Source organism: Lottia gigantea (genome assembly GCF_000327385.1).
Source record: "Lottia gigantea unplaced genomic scaffold LOTGIsca_35, whole genome shotgun sequence".
Taxonomy (NCBI): domain Eukaryota; kingdom Metazoa; phylum Mollusca; class Gastropoda; family Lottiidae; genus Lottia; species Lottia gigantea.
In genome coordinates, this window is record NW_008709190.1 from 482386 (window position 1) to 506174 (window position 23789).

Consider the following 23789-nt stretch of genomic DNA (forward strand, 5'->3'; position numbering starts at 1 on the left):
AATCATTTAACATATGTTTGAATAACAGCATTCTGTATCAATTCTCAAAATTAAATGCTGATAACAAGTTCATCAAAATTCAAATAACAGTGGAAGTCTTACTTCTCCCATCAAGATATTTCAGTTATTGCAATTTCATTGGTTAAAACTGCTCTTTGGATACTAGATTTAGACCAGGATACTTGTAAAATTTGATTCTTTCAGAATGGAATATTATTTTTACAGGAATATTATAGGCCTATACTTATCTTACATTTTAGAATCCATATCAGAAATGTTTTCATGTACCTCTAAGCTACTTTAAGCTTTAAGAATTGCAGTATCGATTTAATCACTAAACCTGAAGGGCTATGCTATTTAAATCTGATAACAGTGAAAACGTTTTATAAATTTTACTTAAAACATGAATGACAGGTTTGACTGCTTGAGGAATGGTTATTATGTGTTATCCTTGAACGTGGATAACATGCTTCATCTAAGATACAGTTATGCCTATAGATTGTCTTAAAATACAATGTCCCAAAATGATTGAACACAAACACATTGCAGATATTATTAAATACAATCATGAATAAAATTTAGATTTGTTGTTGAGGCTAAAGGTCAGTCTTATATGTCAGAAATTATCAGTCCCTACTACCCTCTCCCAATACATTTACAGAGTAAACTATGTTAATCATGCAAAAACCAGGATTTAAGCCAAGTTATAATATTATTAATACAAAGAAAAGATCAAAGGAAATTGTTATCAGTTTATTTATTGAAAACTATAATACAACAAGCAATTACAGAAGCATAGTACAAGATTATAAATAAACAATATTTATATATATACACAACAATATAAATACAAGTATTTGTAATCTAAATAACTTAATTTTAGGTAAAAGGGTAGATAGACAATATTATAAAATTGATGTTGAATATTTCAAGAAACTAAAGCAAGATTTTCTTTATCTTGTCTGAAATTTGAATTATACACAATTGTATTTTAAAATACATTTATCTCACAGTATAAAATCTTAAGAGAATATCTAAAAAAATACAACAAATCTGTCACAATAATTATTAAATTTGATACCACGCTTTGACTACCAGAGTTAAGCCCAGATTCCTTTTGTTTGTAGGCGTGCAAGCATAGTGCGTATCCGTCAGCATGAAAAAACTGCTCCTTCTCTTTTTAGTTATAACAACTCAATTTATCGGCAAAACCTATTGCATATACCCAAAAGTTTCCACGTAACCGCAGACTGATTGAAAATTGAGCAATTTTCTGCGCTAACGGATGCTGTACTGTAACGTCAGGGTATTCCCAGAAAAGGTATTTCCCCAACAGTCATTGGCTGGATTATGTCGTTATGCATGGTTATTACATACTACTGTGTATACTCCTTCGTTGGACAAAAGAAGTCAAGACCTTATTCAATCATTTGTTTTATAATATGATACAGATTAATGTCAACTACCACAAAACCATTAATTTTTCAACTGAAATATCTAAGGTTGATGATAATAATAATAAACAACTACCAGTACTAAATAAATTGTTCTAGCTCTACCTTTTCTCTTTTTGATATAAACTTTGATTACTAAAACCATTTACATGTACACACAAAACAAAATTATATTCATTGTCAAAAACAAGGTTTGTAATATAAATAGACTTTACTAGAAGATGGCATATGATTTGAAAAGAATGAAAATAAGGCAGGGGATAAAAACAGTGTTCATGTGAAGAACTATTTTCATAGTGAGATGTTTAAAGGGACAGATTCATCATTTTCGGGGTTGATTGGAGTCTTGAATATAATGTCAATAGTCTTCAGATCCTCATGAAATGACGAGTCGTCTTTTAATCTTTCGAACAGGGATGATTCTGGACACACATTGATTTGAAGGCTCAAATTTCGACATTGAGTTAAGAACACTATTACTGATGAGCTTAGCTAAAAAAATTCTGTTTCTAAAACTAAGGTATGATTGGTCAAATTAATGGTGAATCTGTCCATTTAAGTACTTTTTGTGTGAAAAATAAAAGTAAAAATATCATCCAGATGCAGTGTAATCTTAGTATTGATTATAGAACTAAGACTATATAAAAGCATCTTTATACAGTTTTGCAATAATAAATCAGCTTAGCGGACCAAAAAAAAAAAACCCTTCTTCCAAATAAAAGCATTTTTAAAATTTTTGGTGAGTCATATACAATTGACATCAAAAGTCTTTTGACTGTTCTGAGTAATTTTTACAAACTTTCTCATATTCCATCCAGAACTGTATCTTCCACAGAATGTTCACAAGAGTATAGACAGATGAAAATGATGACAAAATATGCTCAACATTTCATGAGGGCATAAAGAAGTCTTCCTGATTAAAACTTGAGTTTGACTCCAATGTGTTTCATTGTTATGTACATAAATGTAGAAATGGCCAGCCCTTCATTTTATATCTACACATTAGACACTTGTTAATTTCTCAGATTTATTCTGTAATTCGGCTGCAGTCAAAAGTATCTTAACTAATCCTATGACTCTGTTGGATGATTGAAGATGACGGAAGTTTTGTTCATTTTTTTCGATTGAAATATATCAAAAGCAAATTAAAGTTTGCTAGCCTTTTCTCACCAGTTGTTATAATCAAAGTCATCATTAGCAAACACAGCAAAATATCCCATGATTGTTACAAACACTACAACATTTCCTGCTAACACTAACCCACAAGCACCCCATTGTATCTGAAAATAACAATCAATATCATAATACTAAAATTCATTCATTTTCAATATTTCATATAAACAGATGAAAACAATTTCAGCAAAAATATTAGCTTTTTTGGTTCATTCCCAGTCTTTGAGTTGAGTATCTGTATGCTAGAAGACTTAGTTAATAGTACACATATGTTCTTTGAATATGGACACATCTTTAAGTCAGTCTGCTAGAAATATAAATTTTCTGTGTCATACTATGAGTGTATATCATATAAAATGTATATTACAGGGATATTGTAGACCATTTGCTTTAACAGCTGATTAAGCTCAATGCTAACCATATAAAGCATACTTTGAAATGTAACATCATCTACAATTTCCAGGTAATTATCTCCATTCTTCCATGCACCTCACTTATGACATCATTCTATACGTGGCAAAGTGAAAATCATTAAAAAAGGCAAAATACTTACTGTGCCAACATGAGCTAAAACTATAGGTAAGCCTATTGACGAGATAACTATTCCTGTGGTAATAAATATACACAATTCAACTAAAGCACTGCTGGCACTATCAAATGAAGATAGTCTTCTTGACACCACCGTGGGGATGGGTGCCAGAAAATAGAAAAATAACACAAACAAAGGCCACCAATTACTACAATATACAAATATATATTATTCAATGATTCATGATGTAATGATATTTTGATAACAATGTAGCTTAGTGTCGCCCCACACTGGCATGTAACTCCAAACTGACTTAAATAAGTCGAGAATCTATATCAAATGAGTCATAATATGTATATCTTGCAAAGTGAGAAAACACCCCAAAATTAATGGTTGTACACCGGGCTCTCAATGGGCTTTAGTCAACAAGAGCAATGAACTTGCACAAAAACTGCCATCTCTATCATATCTACAAAAAATGCAGATAGACCGACAGTAATCCTTGGCCAGATGGACAGAAAGGAAATGTTTTTAATAAATAGTTTGTATTAAGATCGAGGAAGAAAGGAATTTTTTTTTCTTTTGAAAGCTCTTGAAAATATACACTGAAAGACAAAGGTAATCCTTAAAGTTGAAAATCTCTAACTGTTCTAAAATTATATGAAATTCAAAATGGAGCATCCTTGATTGACATTACATACAATGTAATTCAAAATGCTTGAAATATAATAGCAAAACACCTGAGAACTTCTATAGGTCATGATTGACAAATGCATTGTGATCTAAAGTCACCTTTCAGTCAAACTTGATGCTGTAAAAGTATATTAAAATTGATATATCATTGTACTAAACCTCGATTTTACCTTGAAAACTAGCACAGTTAAAAGAAAGTTTCATGAAAAATATCAAAACTTATTTGTAACATTTTCACCAACTTACTTAAACTGTGGTAAAGCACATCCCAGAACAAGAAATGTTATACCAATAGCTGCTGCAAATGCTAGAGCTATCAATCTACAAAAAGAATAAGCAATACTTTTAAATTAGTTCATATAAAAAAAAGAACTTTGTACAGAACAACCATTGCCGAAAGGATACCATTTGGTATAAGCATCAGTATTTTTCACATTGAAATGATATAAAAGTACATGGACCTATTTCTTATAATCTTATAGTTATAATCAAATCAAAATGCATAAGAAAACTTGTCCTTTTCCTTTGATTAAGCTTAGTAACTTCACATCAGCATGCAGTTTTCAGTTTGGAAATCTTCATTCACAACTATTTCTTATCCTTAATTAACTAATGAACTAATTATGACATACTGAATATAATTTTTTTTTACTTACGCTGTAAAGTTCAGCAAAAGGTTCAGGAAAATAATATGAAAGAGAAAAAATTGAATTAATGAGTTGTTGAAAATTCATAAAGTAAATGAGTTTGTAAGGACCATTAACATAATAATTAATGACATTTACGTTATTTGTCAGTAATAGTTACATTGTGCATGATTTTGCATTGAAAATGCATTAAATAGCTTAGGTTCCAACAAAGTTACTTGATAAAAACACACTTTTCATCAAATTATAACCGAAAAATTTGTTTTTGGCAAAAGGTTAAATATCCACTATTTTTTTTCATTTCATTCTTAAAAGTAGGCCTACTGATAAGTAAGCAAGGTAATCTATAAAATCTGAATTATCAATGAATGTCTGAAGTCAATTACGTTGTGAACTTCTAAGCCTTTTATGAAAATATTATTCTTATTCTTATCTTTCTAACGTGACACTGACAATAAGAGTTGCCAGTAGAGTAAAGTACTGAGTAGTGACAATGACACTGAAACACTCAAACAGTGAAGAAAGTGACAATAGAGTAGAAACAGTGTAGCCTAAAAAAGGTAGTGCCAATAACGTGTCGTGAGTGTCAGTAGTAGGCAAGATCTGTCATTTCACCATCCACAAAATTCAAGCGAATATTGATATTAGATCTTATGATGAGACAATTATATTTTGAAACGTGAAAAAAATATGAAGGATTTGGACTTAATAAAGTAAAATTATCAGATATACTGATATAAATTATGAAGATCTTTGGATATTTACCTCTGATACCAGCCATTTTGAAGTGAACGAAACCTCACGAGTCAATGACGTCACCATTTTGTGTGTACTTCTATAAATAAATCTTCCGTTTTTATTGACAGTCCGAACAACCCAACATTTCTCCAAAATATCTGTAACTCTCGCTAGGGGTAGTCCGAAATCTGATAACATACATAGATTCCGTAAAGATTCAGAGAAGACAAACAGCACAATTTGTCTCTGCCTGTGGAAAGGTGGGGAGCTTAGGGCACTTGTAAAGCGAGGATTGTGCAAAAATTTCATTGTCAAAAATTTTATCATTATACCTCAAAATATTTTAAGATATGCTATTTACATCTATGTAACTACTTGATCAAACTGAATTAGTTTTAAAAGAGTTAATTAAAAATGTAGTGTGGCCTACAGCTTGTTAGGTGTTCGTTTTGGGTCTCATAAAGACTCAATATTTGTAGTTGAAACCTTTACTAAACATAGGAGACATTCATATTTATCTATAATTAGGCGTTTGATTTGCTTAAATCCGCACAGAAGTTTTCCAACACTTTCCGAAAAAGCAAAATGAACTTAAAAAGTTTACGTAAATTTTGGCGTTAAAAACAACGGCACTTTTTTTTTAGTTAAAACTTTCAATTAAGCCCAGGGACATATTTTCTGGATTTTGGTATAAGCCAAGATCTACCGATCACTCGTTTTAAGAACAAGGGCAATAACTGATACCAAATATTTTTCGATTTTTCTGATTTTCAATAGGGTTTATCCTTGGGTGATAACAAACACGCGTGCCAAGTTTTGTCAAAATCCGTCAAGAATTGTACCTTCTAGAGTGTTTACGAGCTAAAAATTGAACGCGTTTTCAAGAACAAGGGCAATAACTCATATTCAATATTTATTTCTGATTTTCAATAGGGTTCATCCTTGGGTGATTACGAACACTCACACCACGTTTCGTCAAAATCCGTAAAGAATTGTGACTTGAAGAGTGTTTACGAGATAAATATCAAACGCGTAAATCCGTAAATAGTCTAATAGTGACTTGTAGAGTGTTAAAAGTAGACTAGGCCTATTTATCATATAGCTCTTTGCTATGGACTGGCTAGAGACAGAGGCTAGAATAAAATATAACTTTATCAGAAGTTAGATCAGAAAATTCACAGCTATGAAACTAAGGTCCTCAAATACATTTTTCCTAGTAGATTCCCGATACCGTTATGTATTTTTTGGCCAAGTTTGTTGTCCATAAAAGCGTTCGAGTCACGTGATACGCAAAACCATCCATCTTGAGATACACATTGACTGCTGCGTTTCTCGTGTTCGCATTTTCTCACTAACGATCACAGTAAATAAGAAGACACAATGGCTGAGTCTGGAAGGTATCACAAATTTATGAAATATTCATATTTAGAATTTATATATTTTCTACAAAAAGGGGAATGTAAATTTGCTTTATGTAATTTCCATCGAATCGCCTTCGTCATCGTCTTTTTTTTTTGTGCTCACTCAGACTTCGTTGTTTCAGTTTCAAAAAGGATATATTCACTACGCAAAATGCCCTTTTCTCTATCATCATAGGTAAACAGAATATATGTTGGTCCAAATTGAATTCTTGTTTGTACAATATCTTCATTCATTACATTTTGATATTGCTGATGACGTTCATTTCAAAACAAACGTGTCATTTACACACTGGTCTATAATTTTCAATTTTGCTACATCAGAGCCATGGTCTTTGTTATATGCTAAATATAGATCCTTATTTTGTGATCTTAAATATATTTGAAATGATGTATTAGAATCTTTTAGTAATATTTCATTTGTGGTTCCGTTAACAAGGTATTAAAGGATGACAATATTATTGGATATTTGAGAGATTTCTTAGAATTAGGCCTAGATACCATATAATATTAAAAGGAGTATCATATTATCAACAAGCAGTCTATTTACAAACACTATACTTAGACTTAATTGTTTCTTCTTTTGACCACATTTGCATGTGGAACATTGTGACGCAGTTGTTGTTTTATCATGGAAAAGTATGTAAAGTTTCAATATGTTTTTTAGCTTTATTGATTTATGATAATGAAATTGAATTTAATTTTCTATTAAAATCTTATAGTTCCCTGTATTGTGTTTGTGTACCAAGACAGCAAGAGCACTTATTTAATTTGTATTTGCTCCATTTGGATCAACAGTCCCATTTCATTGTTCCTGTAATTGAAGAACAATATAATGGAATATGAGCTAACTCAAATGTTTCATAGAAGTATGATATAGGCCTACACATATTGGAAAACCTCTTTCCAATTCCTTTGAATTCATAACATAAACATAAATGCGCAAATAAGGGTTAAGTGGTCTTAAACATTGTATTTTGATTACAACTTGTAACTGCAAAATTTACAAGATTTTAAGCTTAAAGTTGTTCCTGTTTTATTTTTCAGTGACGATTTGGCCACAGCTATTTTACGACGCAAGGAGAAACCAAACAGACTCCTTGTTGAAGAAGCCATCAATGATGACAATTCAGTTGTATCACTATCACAGGTGAGATTACATCAGAATTAACATTACAGTAACAATGTATAATTATTGAACTTCTTTGAACATGCAAACTCTTCTTAAAGTGTAGACATGAGAATAAGTTGTACTTGTCCAAATTTAATAGAGACACGGGCTAAAAATAGGTCAGTTGTCTGAAGATCGCATAGCATGAAACTCTTGAGTAACAACATATTTCCTAAATCAATTAGAAATAAATAATGTTAGCAAAGCTAATTTAGTTGTATTTTTATATTTTATATTTATAATTAATAATGGATGGTTTTGAAATTTAAATTTCCAGTGAAAGAATGTCTTACCTGTGTTGTTCTCTTTTTTGTGTAGAAAAAAATGGACGAACTGCAGTTATTTCGAGGAGATACAGTTCTGTTAAAAGGTAAAAGAAGAAGAGAAACTGTTTGTATCGTTCTATCAGATGACACTGTTACAGATGATAAAATTCGTGTCAATAGATGTGTGAGAAATAACTTAAGAGTTAGACTTGGTGATGTCGTAAGGTAAGTAACCCCACGTTACGTATTACAAATTTTTTCTTGAATTTGAGTCTAAATTGACACATAGCTTACAGATTATAGCTCAGCTGGATTTCAATTTAATTACCAGTTGCCAGTTAGTTAATTTGCTTTGAAATAAAAATTTGTCAAAGAATTTCGTAAGGGTTCAACCTTTTATTTATTGAGTTTTCTTGAATTAATTTCAGTATTCAAGCCTGCCCAGATGTTAAGTATGGAAAGAGAGTTCATGTTTTACCTATTGATGATACTGTTGAGGGACTGACTGGGTAAGAAATTTAATATTTAAATCCTAGTTTGCCTCTCTTATAAATAGCTATAATAATAGTGGTGATATATTGCAATGATTCTTTTACTATTTGTTTTAAGTTCATAACTACTTGTGTAGAAATTGATAATGAATTGCATTCAAACAAAAATGTCTTGACACGTTTTGATTTGCCATTTCTGATGAAAATTTGTAAAGGTTCTTGAACATTTTAATCTAGAGATGAAACTACACAGGTGTAGTTTTTGACAAGGGAAGGGGTGAAAACTTTTGTGAATTAAGAAAAATTCTTACTTGAGGCTTTTGAAAAAGCAGGTGTTTTTTTTTTTATAAATTTCCAAAGTGTTTTACACATTCAAATATGTGATTTAATGTAGTATTTTAAAATTTAAATCATAGATATTTTGGAGGAAGAAAAAAAAAAGAATAAAGGTAACTTGTTTAGAGTCGAGTCTTGTCAAATCTGCATTTCATTTATATATGATGTTTTTATTTTCAGTAATTTATTTGAGGTGTATCTGAAACCTTATTTTCTGGAAGCTTACAGACCAGTAAGAAAAGGAGATATTTTTTTGATAAGAGGTGGAATGAGAGCTGTAGAATTTAAAGTTATTGAAACTGACCCAGCACCCTACTGTATTGTAGCACCTGATACAGTTATTCATTGTGAAGGTGAACCTGTCAAACGTGAGGTTGGTAACATTTACTAAACTCTTGATAGATATTTGCATTATACAACACTTCTTTAAGCCTTTATTCATAACAGTGAAGCAGGAGAGTCCTCAACGTCATATAAAACAATTATATATTTATGTAATATCCATATGCACATTCATTACTCAGGCACATTTAATATGGGTAATAAGTAAAAAATTACATTATGCATAGATTTTCTTAATAATTACTGATTTGGGATGTTGATTGCGGTCATGATTTGAAGATTAATTGTTGTAACATCCTAAGGTTAGGAATTAAGGAAGGATATAACACAGGTTATTTTTAATAGTCTATTTGATCAGTAATAATTGAATAAAAATATGATGCTGGCGAGAACCGATATTTTAGGTTTGTTTCAAATGATGATTTAAGTTATTTAAGATTATATTAGTCATGACTGTTTATAAAAACATAATATATATATATTATATATAACCTTTGTGGTATTTCTATGACATGGTCTTGATTATCAGTTGGAAGAATGCAATGTCATAATTTAAGCATAGAATAATTGAATTGAAATTAGCTATTAAGAAATATTGAAATGAAAGGGATATTATTTTAGGAAGAAGAAGAAGCTCTAAATGAAGTTGGCTATGATGATATTGGTGGCTGTAGAAAACAGTTGGCTCAAATTAAAGAAATGGTAGAGCTTCCCCTCAGACATCCTCAATTATTTAAAGCTATTGGTGTTAAGGTTAGCATGTAAATATAAAACTGCTGTCTATTCTTTAGATTTATACTCTGGGAATTTTCCAATCATATAGTTATTGTATGAAGAATTAGGATGCCAACTGATTGATTCCTTCATCAGTCAAGAAGGTTCATAAGATTGGTTAACCTTGTGAAAAGACAATCTATCTCATGGAATACCAAGGAGTATGATTGCATAGAAACTCATCAAAATAAGATCCAGTCACAGGTGGTATCATTAAGTACAGGGAGTAGGGATGTATTCAAGTTAGATAAAGATTAACTTGGATTATATGATTGAAATCATATCACTTCTATTGTCAATTTGTATATTTTTATAATAGCCACCTAGAGGAATATTATTGTATGGACCACCTGGTACTGGTAAAACACTGATTGCTAGAGCTGTTGCTAATGAAACTGGAGCCTTCTTTTTCCTGATTAACGGTAAGTATATATAAGTATCTTGACGGATTTTGACAAAACTTGGTATGAGTGTTCGTAATCACCCAAGGATGAATCCTATTGAAAATCAGAAGAATCGAAAATATTTAGTATGAGTTATTGCCCTTGTTCTTGAAAAAGCGTTCAATTTTTAGCTCGTAAACACTTCAGAAGGCACAATTCTTGATGGATTTTGACGAAACTTGGCATGAGTGTTTGTTATCAACCAAGGTTGAACCCTATTGAAAATCAGAAAAATCAAAAAATATTTAGTAAGAGTTATTGCCATTGTTCTTGAAAGCGCGTTCAATTTTTAGTTTGTAAACACTCTAGAAGCGACAATTTTTGACGTATTTTGACGAAACTTGGTATGAGTGTTTGTTATCACCCAAGGATAAAGCCTATTGAAAATCAGAGAAATCAAAAATATTTAGTATGAGTTATTGCCCTTGCTCTTGAAAACACGTTCAATTTTTAGCTCGTTATCACTCTAGAAGGCACAATTCTTCATGGATTTTGATGAAACTTGGTGTGAATGTTCGTAATCACCCAAGGATTTAGTATAAGTTACTGCCCTTGTTCTTGAAAACGCTTTCAAATTTAGCTCTTAAACACTAAAAGGCATGATTCTTGCTGGATTTTGACAAAACTTGGTTATATTATTCAGTAAGGCGCTGAAGATTGAATATTTGCCTTCTAAAGTTTTCACGAGCTAAAAATTGAACACATTTTCAAGAACATGGGCAATAACTCATACTCAATATTATTCAGTATCGCCCCAAAGAGTTCAAAAGAAGTGTATGACTGAAGGTTGAATATTTCATACTGGTGATTGTTACTGTACTGCTAACTATTTAATCAAAATCAAAGCTGCCAGGTGGGCTATCTTTATATCTTAATATTAAAAACAAATATTGTAATTCTTTCCAGGTCCTGAAATTATGAGTAAACTTGCTGGTGAATCAGAAAGTAATTTAAGAAAAGCTTTTGAAGAAGCAGAAAAGAATTCTCCCGCTATTATATTTATTGACGAACTAGATGCTATTGCACCAAAAAGAGAAAAGGTTTTTAACAAATCTATGTTTTTTTTTTGTCTGGTTTCTCATAAGAATGTTTTGAAGAATACTCTAGAGTTCAATTACAGTTTATGAAAAATTCGGATTGATATTAATTGAAATAAATAATTTAATTATACACCTTTGACCAAGTCAAAAATTGCCACTGACTATTGCCATTTATATTGAATTAGATGAATAAATTTGTTTACCTTGAACAGATCAAAATTATTGATTTTTGAGAAATAATCTTTATCGCAATATCTAAAAATTGATATAAAACTAAGTGTTAAGCTGAAAATCCTTCTAAATTCAGACTCTTTTTCAAAAGCTTGAAGCATGTGAAGTTGATGAACAAGTATTACTCCCCCCTGTACTGAAAAAACCAAGAATAATTTTAATACGATACAGTTTTTATTATGATTATTGTTATTTTGATACTCCACTCTACAGTATACAATCTTACTTATTATATTACAACTTTTAATACAGACACATGGTGAAGTTGAACGTAGAATTGTTTCTCAATTATTAACATTGATGGATGGTTTGAAACAAAGAGCTCATGTTATTGTAATGGCCGCCACTAACAGACCCAACAGCATTGATGCTGCTCTCAGAAGATTTGGTATGTTTTTGAATTTTTTTTAAATTTTCCTCTTGAAAAATGAAATTGATTTAACAAGCAAAATAATAAGAAAAAACAATAACAGTATATTCAGATCTATTGAAACAACCTCTGGTATGTGATTAGAGTTGACCCACCTGAGCATCCCCTGGCAGCAACTTTCATCAAGAACAAAACACCATGTACTATGAACTGTTACCAAGAAATGGCTTATCAGATAACTTGCAAGTTCAGAGTCAAGTATATTGATGGTATGAATTCAGATACAAATCATACAGTTATACATTGATTTTGTTTATTGCTTTGTCTATAGGACGATTTGATCGTGAAGTTGATATTGGTATTCCTGATGCTACTGGAAGATTAGAAATTCTGAGAATTCATACCAAGAACATGAAATTATCTGAAGGAGTAGATTTGGAACAGGTGAGTAAAAATATTACCAAAAGTATCTCACTTTGATTGGAACATAAAAGACAGTATAAGTTATTTGGTAAAGAAAAATGTGGAAATAAAGAAATGGTGGTGCGCGAAATTTTAGAAAACTGAAAACCTACCTGATATTCCTAGAAACCGAAAAGAGTCATGAGGGAAAATTTCCATCAACTGCCTGTAAGTTTGACTTTCACAATATTTTTGTATTTTTAGATTGGTCAAGAAACTCATGGTCATGTAGGAGCTGATCTGGCTGCTCTCTGTTCAGAAGCTGCTCTTCAACAGATTAGAGAGAAAATGGACTTGATTGATTTAGAAGATGAACATATTGATGCTGAAGTGTTAGATTCTTTAGCTGTTACTATGGACAATTTCAGAGTAAGTTTTATTTCTGGAGTTAATTGTATTGACATGATTGTGATTATGATGATTTATACTAAGAAAAGATTATAGTGAGAGATTTAAATGCCATTGTTTAGTGAATATTTGTGCTCTGTGAAGTTGGCACTCAATTGGTATATTAGTAAGAAAAGTTATATCATGTGAAATGACATGGCTAGAAATTAGAATATTCTTAATAGATGTCTATTAAAGGACTATTCTGTTTTCTTCGTAGGTCAAAAAAAATATTTTGCTGAAATGAATGGAAACTATGCACCAAAATTTAGAGAAATGTTCACTTTTATTCTATTCCGTTTGTTGTATTCTAAAGGTTTCATTTAAGAATATCAAGTCTTATGAGGCAAAATGTGTTTAAGCTGCATACTTAACAATTAGTGCATTCCATTCCTAATTAACCCTTTTAAATCAAATTCAGTTTGATCCAGTAGCTATATGGATGTTAATAGCATATTTAAAAAATATTTTAAGGTATTATTAACAAAGTTTTTGATAATTAAAAATCACATTTATTCATTTCAGTGGGCTTTGAGTAAGAGTAATCCTAGTGCTTTACGTGAAACATCAGTTGAAGTACCTAATGTATCCTGGGAAGATATTGGTGGTTTAGAAAATGTCAAGAAAGAACTACAAGAATTAGTCCAGGTATGTATTCCTTTGCATATAAATGGATATATTTAACTTAATTTCTTTTTACAGAATTTCATATTTTGAAATGACTTAAATATTCTCACCATTATAGTAACCCAAAGTCAAATATCAATAAAATTTTTAGCACCAATTGCTCTATTGTGATGAAAATGTAAATTTAAAAAGCGTACTTCCATTTCGGCAAGATTCTCTAATTCCACACTACATGATACTGCTCATCGTCATCACCCAAGAAAAATACAGAAAAAAGTTGAATGAATTTTTGTATTTCTATTTCAGTACCCTGTTGAACATCCTGAGAAATTCTTGAAGTTTGGTATGACACCATCAAAAGGTGTTTTATTCTATGGTCCACCTGGATGTGGTAAAACTTTACTAGCTAAAGCTATAGCTAATGAATGTCAAGCTAACTTTATCTCCATAAAAGGTCCTGAGTTGCTCACTATGTGGTTTGGAGAATCTGAAGCTAATGTCAGAGAAATCTTTGATAAGGTTTGTTTTGATTTTCATCAATTCTGAATTTATCTCTGCTTATATTTTCAAATAATTAGTAGTATCCAGTTATTTTGAAACTGAGAAGTGTGTCAATAAAAAATGAATTTATTTGAAGGTTCATTTCAAATAGTAAGATTTACAAATAAGCTATAATTAGTATATATGGCAATATAGAAGGTAACTAGATGTAATCTATTAAATCTTTTTGTATAACATTTTTTTGTTATTATTTAGGCAAGATCAGCAGCACCCTGTGTGTTATTTTTTGATGAATTAGATTCTATAGCTAAATCTAGAGGTGGCAATGCTGGAGATGGAGGTATGTAGATTTGTATTAATAAAAACATCAGTGGAATTGATGATTCCTTGTTAAACCCTGACTACCAGTAGATATTCCCATTCTAAAAAAACTTGCACTCTGTTGAATATTCTACCTTTTGTAACTTAGTCCAACCAATAGCCTGTAACATAGCACAGACTTGTCTTGGCATAGACTGGATTTAACAACAAACACAGTCTCTGTTTTTACTCAAAAGCTGGCTGCAGTTTATGCAGAGATAGTGGCATTGGTTGACTGTTGTGATAAACATCATCTCCCATGTCTTCCCTACTTACTCCATACCTCTTTCTTGTGCAGCTTTACACAAGCTGAACAGGTCATAGGTGATCAACGACCACTATGAGAAGTTTAAATTCAACAATTATCAGACACTTTTTTAGATTTTAACATAGTTTTCAAAATCATAAAAAAAAAATTGTTTTGTTTTGAGAGAGAATAAATTAAAGTAACTTATTAAATTGATATTGTATTTTATCAGGAGGAGCAGCTGATCGAGTTATTAATCAGTTATTAACAGAGATGGATGGTATGAGTGCTAAGAAAAATGTTTTTATTATTGGTGCAACTAACAGGTTTGTGTACAACAGTTTATTCAAACATTGCTTGTGGTATATTTACAAGTCCTTTTAGATCAATTAAGTGATGACAATATGAATCTGAAGTGTCACAGGTTGGTTGAAGAGGCATATAGAACCTAATATCAATTGACAGGTTTTCAGATCATTATCAGCTTTGAATTGGAATAAATCATTTAAGTCATCTTGGGGTGGTGTGATTGGCGAGATCTGCATGTTTAAGATTCAATTCAATTCATTCAATAAAACATGTCGGAATTGCATTAGAGTTCAGAACGCATTTCACGTGTGCTGAAAAAAAAGCAGGTGTAGACAGAATTCAAAATGGCGGGGAGGAAATAGATGGAAAAATTTTGCAAGTGACATATTCCCCTTCCTTACTATTGAGGGCAGACTTAAAACGGACATAACCTATTCAGAACTCTCTAATCGAATGCACCTCTTTTGCATAAATCGTATATCTTATAATATGTATTTACATACTAATAAGATTCTATTTTGATATATTTCAGACCTGACATTATTGATCCTGCTATTTTGAGACCTGGGCGTCTGGATCAATTGATCTACATTCCTCTACCAGATGATAAATCACGTATTGCTATTTTGAAAGCTAATCTTCGTAAATCACCAGTAGCTAAAGATGTTGATGTGGATTACTTAGCCAAAGTAACTCATGGTTTCAGTGGAGCTGATTTAACTGAAATCTGTCAACGAGCCTGTAAACTAGCTATCAGACAGTCTATTGAAGCTGAAATTCGTTTTGAGAAACAAAGAGCTCAAGATCCCGATTCTAACATGGTTAGTAGTTATAGATGAGAATTTCATTGTCATTAGATCTTAAGATGTAGATTTCCTTTCATTACTTCCATATATTGAACATAAAGATAACCTGGTCTGTATGTTTTATATAAATATACGCGTTTGTCATCTGAAATTGTGTCTAATTTCCTTATAATTTTCTTTTTTCCTGTTTTTGTCTAGCAATTCAACAGGGGCATTCCGCTTTTTTTGTAGGTCAAAACTTTATTTTATTCAAATTTGTGAAAACTATACCAAAATCTAGAGATATGTGTCCTTCAATGTAACTGAAAGTTTTAACTTTTAGAAAAAAATTCCAGCCATTAATTTAACACCAAAACTGCTTAAAAAGTTTAAGTAAGATTACGCGAACATTGAAAGTTTGTTATACTTTTTGTAAGCTCTAAAGAAAACTACTGTAAAATAAGCACCTAATTGTAGAGACATACGTCTGACGTATTCGAAAGGTTTCAACTAATAACCAAAACTAGGTCGAACTCCTTAATTGGCAATTAGTGCTGTCTGTTTTTAATTTAATTTTAAAAAAAACAAATTCAGTTTGATCCAGAAGATACATAGATATAGCATACTGTAGCATACTTTAGAAATATTTTCAGGTGTAATTTACTACGATTTTGAAAACTTAATGCGGAATGTCCCTTTAAATAGTGACTGGCAAAGATGATACTGAGTACAAAATGTCGGAATTGTTCTTACTTATTGAAATCTTTATTTAGGATTATGAAGAGAGTGACCCAGTCCCAGAAATCTCTAGAGCTCATTTTGAGGAATCTATGAAGTTTGCTAGAAGATCAGTTAGTGATAATGATATCAGAAAATATGAGATGTTTGCCCAGACTTTACAACAGAGCAGAGGTTTTGGTGGAAATTTCAGGTAAAAATTTAATAGATTTAATTAGTTATATTAAGATAGTTAGCCAGTCAGGGTGAAAAAACATCACATTCAACTTTTGGCCAAGATAAAGACCAAACTCAAATCGTTCAAATATCAAACCTAGAGATATCATCAATATATAAATGTAACATAATATTGAAATAGTCATAAAATGTAATCAGCTGAATCAAGTTAATGTCATATAACTATTTCATAAAACATGTATTCTTTAAAGATTTATATTTTTTGAATACAAAAAGGACAACTAAATCTGAATAAAGAATATATTAAACTCCTATTTAAATCCAATATTCTGCTTAAATATGTCCTTAAACACACGTACTGAGGCGTAATAGGTGGATAAGTGTGTGCTTTATTGCATGTGTGGACAGCTGGAGAAGTCCCTTTATGGTATCATTACAGTGTATACAATCTTTTCTCCTTCTTTAGTGTGTTGACACATTTCCAGTGATATCCTTTTATGCGTGAAAGCATGAGGGAAATTTTGCCAGGACAGCTGCATTAGCCGGCTCTTTTTGATTTCTAACTGTTGAGTTATCTTTAATGTGCACTGCCTGTAGCACACGGGGTCTCGGTGGACTGTCCCATTCAAACGACTAGACAACTTTTTCCATGTCATTCCCTCTTACCTACATTGCTGACAGGGGGAAACCGGGTTGAAAAATCCAAAGGTATTATCTCAACCTATGCCGGGATTGAACCCTGCACCTGGAAGGGCAATATTGTGCTACAGGAGATGTTTTAACAGTGATCTGTTGATTGTACTATAAATTGGATTGTGTCCCTTACTCTAAAATAGTAAAAATTGTAATAAAAAAAGTATTATATTTTAGTCAAGTTATAGCTGATGACTTGCAGACCTTACTCATTATTACTTAAAATATTTTCTTGACACTAGATTATTGTTTAGAAATAGAATGTAAATGTCTTAAAATTCAAGTTGATATTATGATAAACTTTAAAATAATTCATATATGTACTTAAATTTGGATCTTATAAGAATATTAAAAAGTAATTAAAATAGCACCAGCATTCTGTTCTACTGGTCAAATAGGTGTGACCAATATATTATTGTATACCTTTTCTGAGTAAGAATGTACCCAAATCATCTATAATGTTATGTTCAAGTCTGCTTCAAACAGAGAAACGAACAATTTATTTGAACCGAAGTCACGACTAAAATAAAAATTTTGTCAGTTTTGATTACACATTGTGGCGCATCTAAAACTTTTCTATCTGGATTGTCTTTGTGATAAGATTTATCGGCAAAAATTGAATATAACAAGTTAGTTCTGTAATATACTGAATAATTAATATGGGCCAATGGCATTGACTTCTGTTAAATTTTGAATACCCGATACATTTTGATCTCACATGATGATGAACTTACAATTTAACACCTCAGAAATCCAAGAAGTAAATTTTATATGAATATGATGTTGTATATTAATTCCAACAGCTACAGTATTAGAGAGACTATCATATTTTGACATCATGTTAACAGAATTGAAGAACTTTGCCAAACAAAATATCTTACCACCTTGAAATGAACGCAGTTTTGACCCTGTGAAATAAGGGACTCTTAACAGTCATTTAATTAAGCCCTTTTGGTCTTGACTTTTTCCTACCAGTACAAAATATATTTCATTTTAATTGACTCAATGTTTAGCCGTGAATATGATTGATGAATGTGTTTTATTTTTACATTTCGCCCTCAGTTTCCATATTAATCACTGTTTAAATCACTTGAAGGTAGAGTTTCAATAATACCTAATAACTAGGATTTTCACTTTCTATTTCTAAATATATCTTTCCTATATGGCTAAGTCTCAAGAAAAGTCGACTCATCTTTTTAAATTTTATTTCAACTTTCAAAGGCAGATAATTCTAGACACACATTGATTTTAAGGCTCAAATTTTGATGTTGAGCTGGGTACACTATTACCTTAACTAAAAAAAAAATACCCATTTCTGAGACTTAGATAAAAAAAAATGGAACCTATTCCTTTAATCACTATTTGAATCAGTCAATATATCAAATGAAAGAAAGTCTCTGTGGACAATAATGAAGAGAAAAAACTTTGTAAGGTAAATAAATCAGCGTGAATGGAATTCGTTTTTTAAGTCCTATAGTATATCTTGTGGCCAAACCTACCACAGATTGTATATAGATTCTTTGCCAGTTTTCAAGTGTTGTACAGACAGAATAAGTTAAAGGAAGAAGGTCATTTAATGTGTTTCTACCTATTTATATTCTCACACCAGCTTTTAGTTATAAAAGATACAGATATATCAAATCAATATAATGTGCACTTCTATTTTTTTTACTATTTCTATATTTAACAATATTCATGTGGAGCCTGTATTAATAATTCCTATTGATACCCTATCACATTCGTACAATAGTTTACACATTTTTTTTTCTCAGGAGTTATCTAAGGAACAGATAAATCGTTTTCCTAAGTGGCATTGTCTTTTAATAGACACACCTGATATTGTTTACATTACCGCACATTTGGATGTTATCTGTACGCTATCAACCCCTCTTTGATAAGCACTTAGCCCAGCTGTAACATAGCATTTAACATGTACAATAGGGTATTATTTAATTATACAGTATAAACAGAACTGTTTGTAACATGTTACATCTAGTGACATAAAATGTGGAGAATAGGCTAAAACTTTGGCATTGATATCTATACAGAACCTTTGCTTTAGGCTTTCTCTCTATTTTTTTATTTTTCATTTATAAAGTTATACTGCAGATAATTAATTCAATAAACTTGTTATAGGGGTAGTAATTCTCCCATTTCAAATTTTTATTATTTTTATTATCAAAAGTATTGGGGACCCCGATAGTATCAATTTGGACCATTTAAATTTTCAATCAATTCCACTAAAACTAGGTGTCTGATCACAAATTACGACAGGCCTTTTGTAATAAAGCATATTTTGCAATTAGTGACGTCATCAAATACTTATACGTCTGACTGAAAAATTCGATTGGTTCCTCTTGATACTGAAGATTTCTTAATTTTTACTTTATTTTTTCCATACATAACACCCTTATTTATGGTACTAAAGGTCTTTTTATGATCAAAGTGTCATCTGTAAGCCAATAATTTGAAACTATTGCAACTTGAAACTCTCTAGTTCCATTGAGGATATATTTGAGCCCGGTTTGAATCTTAATAAAATTGTACATTGACAATTGAAAAACTCATTTGATTATAAGATTTTTTCTGAAATGAAGGAAAGTCTTGAAATGTCTTTTGTATAAAAATTGTGAAACCAGGAAGAATGGTTTTATAGAGATTTTCTACAAAGAATAGAATACTGTATATTTCTGAATATAATGCACCGTTTTTTACCCAAAAATAGGCCCCTTACAGAAGGGGTGCGCACTATACACAGTGAAATAAATTTTGAGTTTTTCTCCCCTTCGCAAATACCACGATTCGATGTTGAGGATCCGCCAGTTTGTCTTCCTTCTATGCCATGTTGTTATGTTATTAAGATCATTTCGGGAGTTATATTAACTCATTAGACTTTAATGTATTTTGTAAGTATTTTGTACAAAAAATATTCAAGGGGTTCTTTAATTCTTTGTTGAAGGCTAGGATTACTCCTCTGATCACTTGATGCCACTTTTTTTATACGCCCACATTTAAGATGGGCGTATATTGTAATCACCCCGTCGGTCCGTCCGTCCGTTCACATTTGGCTCACATTTGGCTCACATTTGGCTCGTGCTCACTCTACAGGCTACAGTTCTTTATGGATTCTTCTGATTTTTATTTTGTATGTCAATGTTGTTATGAAGATGATCCCTATTGATTTTCATGATGATCGGATAATTTTTCACCGAAATATTGTGTCTGACTTGACGTTTTTCTCTATTAGCTATATTGTGCAACTCGTGCTCACTCTACAGGCTACAAATTTTTTACAGATTCTTTTGATTTTTATTTTGTATGTCAATGTCATTATGAAGATGATCCCTATTGATTTTCGTGATGATCGGATAATTTTTCACTGAAATATCGTGTCTGACCTGACGTTTTACTCTATTAGCTATATTGTGCAACTCGTGCTCACTCTACAGGCTACAATTGTTTACAGATTCTTTTGATTTTTATTTTGTATGTCAATGTCATTATGAAGATGATCCCTATCGATTTTCGCGATGATCGGATAATATTTCACCGAAATATCGTGTCTGACTTGACGTTTTACTCTATTAGCTATATTGTGCAACTCGTGCTCACTCTTCAGGCTACAATTCTTTACAGATTCTTTTGATTTTTATTTTGTGTGTCAATGTCATTATGAAGATGATCCCTATTGATTTTCGTGATGATCGGATAATTTTTCACCGAAATATCGTGTCTGCCCTGACGTTTTACTCTAATAGCTATATTGTGCAATTCGTGCTCACTTTACAGGCTACAATTGTTTACAGATTCTTTTGATTTTTATTTTGTATGTCAATGTCATTATGAAGATGATCCCTATTGATTTTCGCAATGATCGGATAATATTTCACCGAAATATCGTGTCTGACTTGACGTTTCACTCTATTAGCTATATTGTGCAACCCTGTAGTCACTAAAAACTGTTTAATCATTTCTGACAGCTGCCAGTGGGCGTATGTTACCTTGCCTGGCAAGCTATCTTAATTACATGGATTCTGGTGTTTGCAACATCATAATATAACAATTATTGATATTGTGATCAGTTTCCTCCCTCTCTTTTACAAGAGCTTTTGTTTATGAAATGGTCAATTGTTTATAATAATGTATTTAATTATTATGTATTCCTGGAATATTTTGACTTTGTATAGCTATTCTCATGCACATCTTTGTGGAAAGAAATTAGATATGTTACATAACAAATCAGAAGTTGTAATGATAATCATTTGAAACATAGACCTTATAGGACCTTTATTTCCTGTTAATTAATATTAGTAACAGTTATATTTCCATTATTCTTGTTTTAACAATGTAACAATTGCATTCAAAAGTATCCAATTCAGTTACTCATTGCATTTACATAATATTGTACTATCATTGAATAAAAGTTTGCCAACTGAATGATAATTTGGGTGTATCTTTGTTTCCTGGTATTAATTTATTTTATATTCATGAGATTTAAAACAGATATTATACAATACATTGTTTTCTAATTTCAGATTCCCAGGACAAGGTGGTCCAAGTCAGGCACCAAGTCAAGGTGGGGCAGATGCAGGAAATTTTGATAATGATGGTGATGATGATTTGTACAGTTAAATGTATCTGGACTTTTGAAAAAATTCAATCTGAAAACAAATAATTAATTCTATAATTCATTTTAAAATCATTCATTTCAAAAATAAATTTGGTAGAACCTTTGTGTGGACAAATATTCTCTTGAATTTCAAATTTCAAAATTGTTAGAAAATGTTATCATTCAACATTGTTATATTTATTTATTATTTAACAAGTACAAGAGAAGTCCTTTTTTTTGTTTTTTGTGTACAATAGACACCTACCAATTTGTCTTAGTTTGTAATCGTCATTAAGTTGTAAATTTTTATTCTACATATTTCAGTAAAAATCTAAATTTGAAATATTTATAATTCACTAACTGATGTGTCTCCCTCCAGCTGTCAGCTTTTGTGTTGCTGAATAAATATAATTTTAAAACTTGCATTAATTATTTGTGATGTAAACTTGTCTGAATGACTTTCACATTTTTCATTAAAAAGGTTTATCAATAGAATTAGAGACATGTGTCTTATTCTAAAATTGAATATTTTTAGTCTTTTATGTTTGGTTAAACCTCTTGTAAAGGAATCGGTGAAACATATACTTGTATTCTTTGAACAATTAAAATATATATACATGAATTTTTTTGATACTATTTGATGATTGACAGGATGTCCTATTTTAATGATTGATTTTACAAATTCTTTGAAAGATAAAGTTGTAATATTTGCTTTATAAATTGCTAGAATATAGCAACTGCTTCGTGTAGCATTATCCAGAATGACAATAATCATGTCTACAATTTATCACAAACTAAGCTAGCTGATGGAAGAGATAAAAACTGCAGTTCGCGGCTATTTTGTCTGGGTCTGTCTGAAAGCTGGATAAAGCAGCTTTTATTTCCCCAAGATCCACATTCATTCTTTAATTTGCTGTATAATAATAATAATAATGATATTTATATTGCGCAACAATTAAATCCTCGTGGAATTTCTCAAGGCGCACTCCAGTGATCTCAATTGGTGAGTTAATGATAGTAACCAAACAACCAAGTTTTCACTTTTGATTTAAATGCAGACACAGATTGACATTGACGAATTGATTTCGGTAATTTATTCCAAATTACTGATGTACTGTATTGAAAATTGTATGATCCAAGCCCTATGGTAATGCAAAATATTATAAGGTTTTGATTCAAGGTTTTTAGTCTGTAGTAAGTGGCCTCCTTATGTCCGTGTCAATTTGCTTGACCTGCCCTTTAACTGTGATTGATCCCCAGACTCAAAGTCCAGGTCGGACTTCAACTTTAAGCCAATCCATTCACTTTGACAGAAATGGTACAAATGTTGCATTTAAGAACTAGAAAGTGGTATCTCTGAGAATCGAACGTGTTGTGACAATAGCAGTGCTTGGTAGGAATTTCATATACCTTTTTGTTGGGTCTTGTAGGAATAATTAAAGGCACCATTTATTTATAGTTAAAACAAAGAATATTTGAATGGAACCTTTAAATCAAATGGACCACACACCCAGGTCTACCTTTCTCTTTATACAAGAGATTATCATCTAAGGGTGTTCAGAGAACAAACAACATATTCTTGTAAACCAAGTCGACATTTCATCAAATGAAAAATATAAACACTCTTTGATAACTTGGCACAAGTTTCCGTTTCTTTCTTACTTTTGTACTAGAAATGTGAACAGTGGCCTATATGGAAAATGCCTGAGGATCGAGCCAAATATGGGAGTTTTCGCCCCTTGAAGGGCTGCCAGAGACCCCCAGATGAAATTGAGCTG

The 23789-nt window shown here is 31.2% G+C and overlaps 2 protein-coding genes across 2 annotated transcripts; one reads left to right on the top strand and one right to left on the bottom strand.

Annotated features, from left to right (window-relative positions):
• Positions 1–2620: 2620 nt before the first annotated feature.
• On the bottom strand, positions 2621–4163 carry LOTGIDRAFT_120896 (hypothetical protein; the record flags this gene model as incomplete). The annotated part of the gene is made up of 3 exons (XM_009058650.1): positions 2621–2734; positions 3181–3364; positions 4096–4163. Coding segments are annotated over 3 exons (366 nt in total), but the record flags the coding sequence as incomplete, so codon positions are not given.
• Positions 4164–6511: 2348 nt separating this feature from the next.
• On the top strand, positions 6512–16729 carry LOTGIDRAFT_216777 (hypothetical protein; the record flags this gene model as incomplete). Its single annotated transcript, XM_009058651.1, has 17 exons — positions 6512–6631; positions 7700–7802; positions 8142–8314; positions 8518–8598; positions 9097–9289; positions 9880–10011; positions 10352–10454; positions 11382–11515; positions 11999–12134; positions 12448–12560; positions 12783–12947; positions 13491–13613; positions 13899–14111; positions 14349–14433; positions 14933–15026; positions 15542–15830; positions 16568–16729. The coding sequence occupies exons 1-17, from the start codon at positions 6615–6617 to the stop codon at positions 16727–16729; spliced, it is 2316 nt and encodes a 771-aa protein (XP_009056899.1). The 5' UTR covers positions 6512–6614.
• Between the last annotated feature and the right edge of the window lie 7060 nt (positions 16730–23789).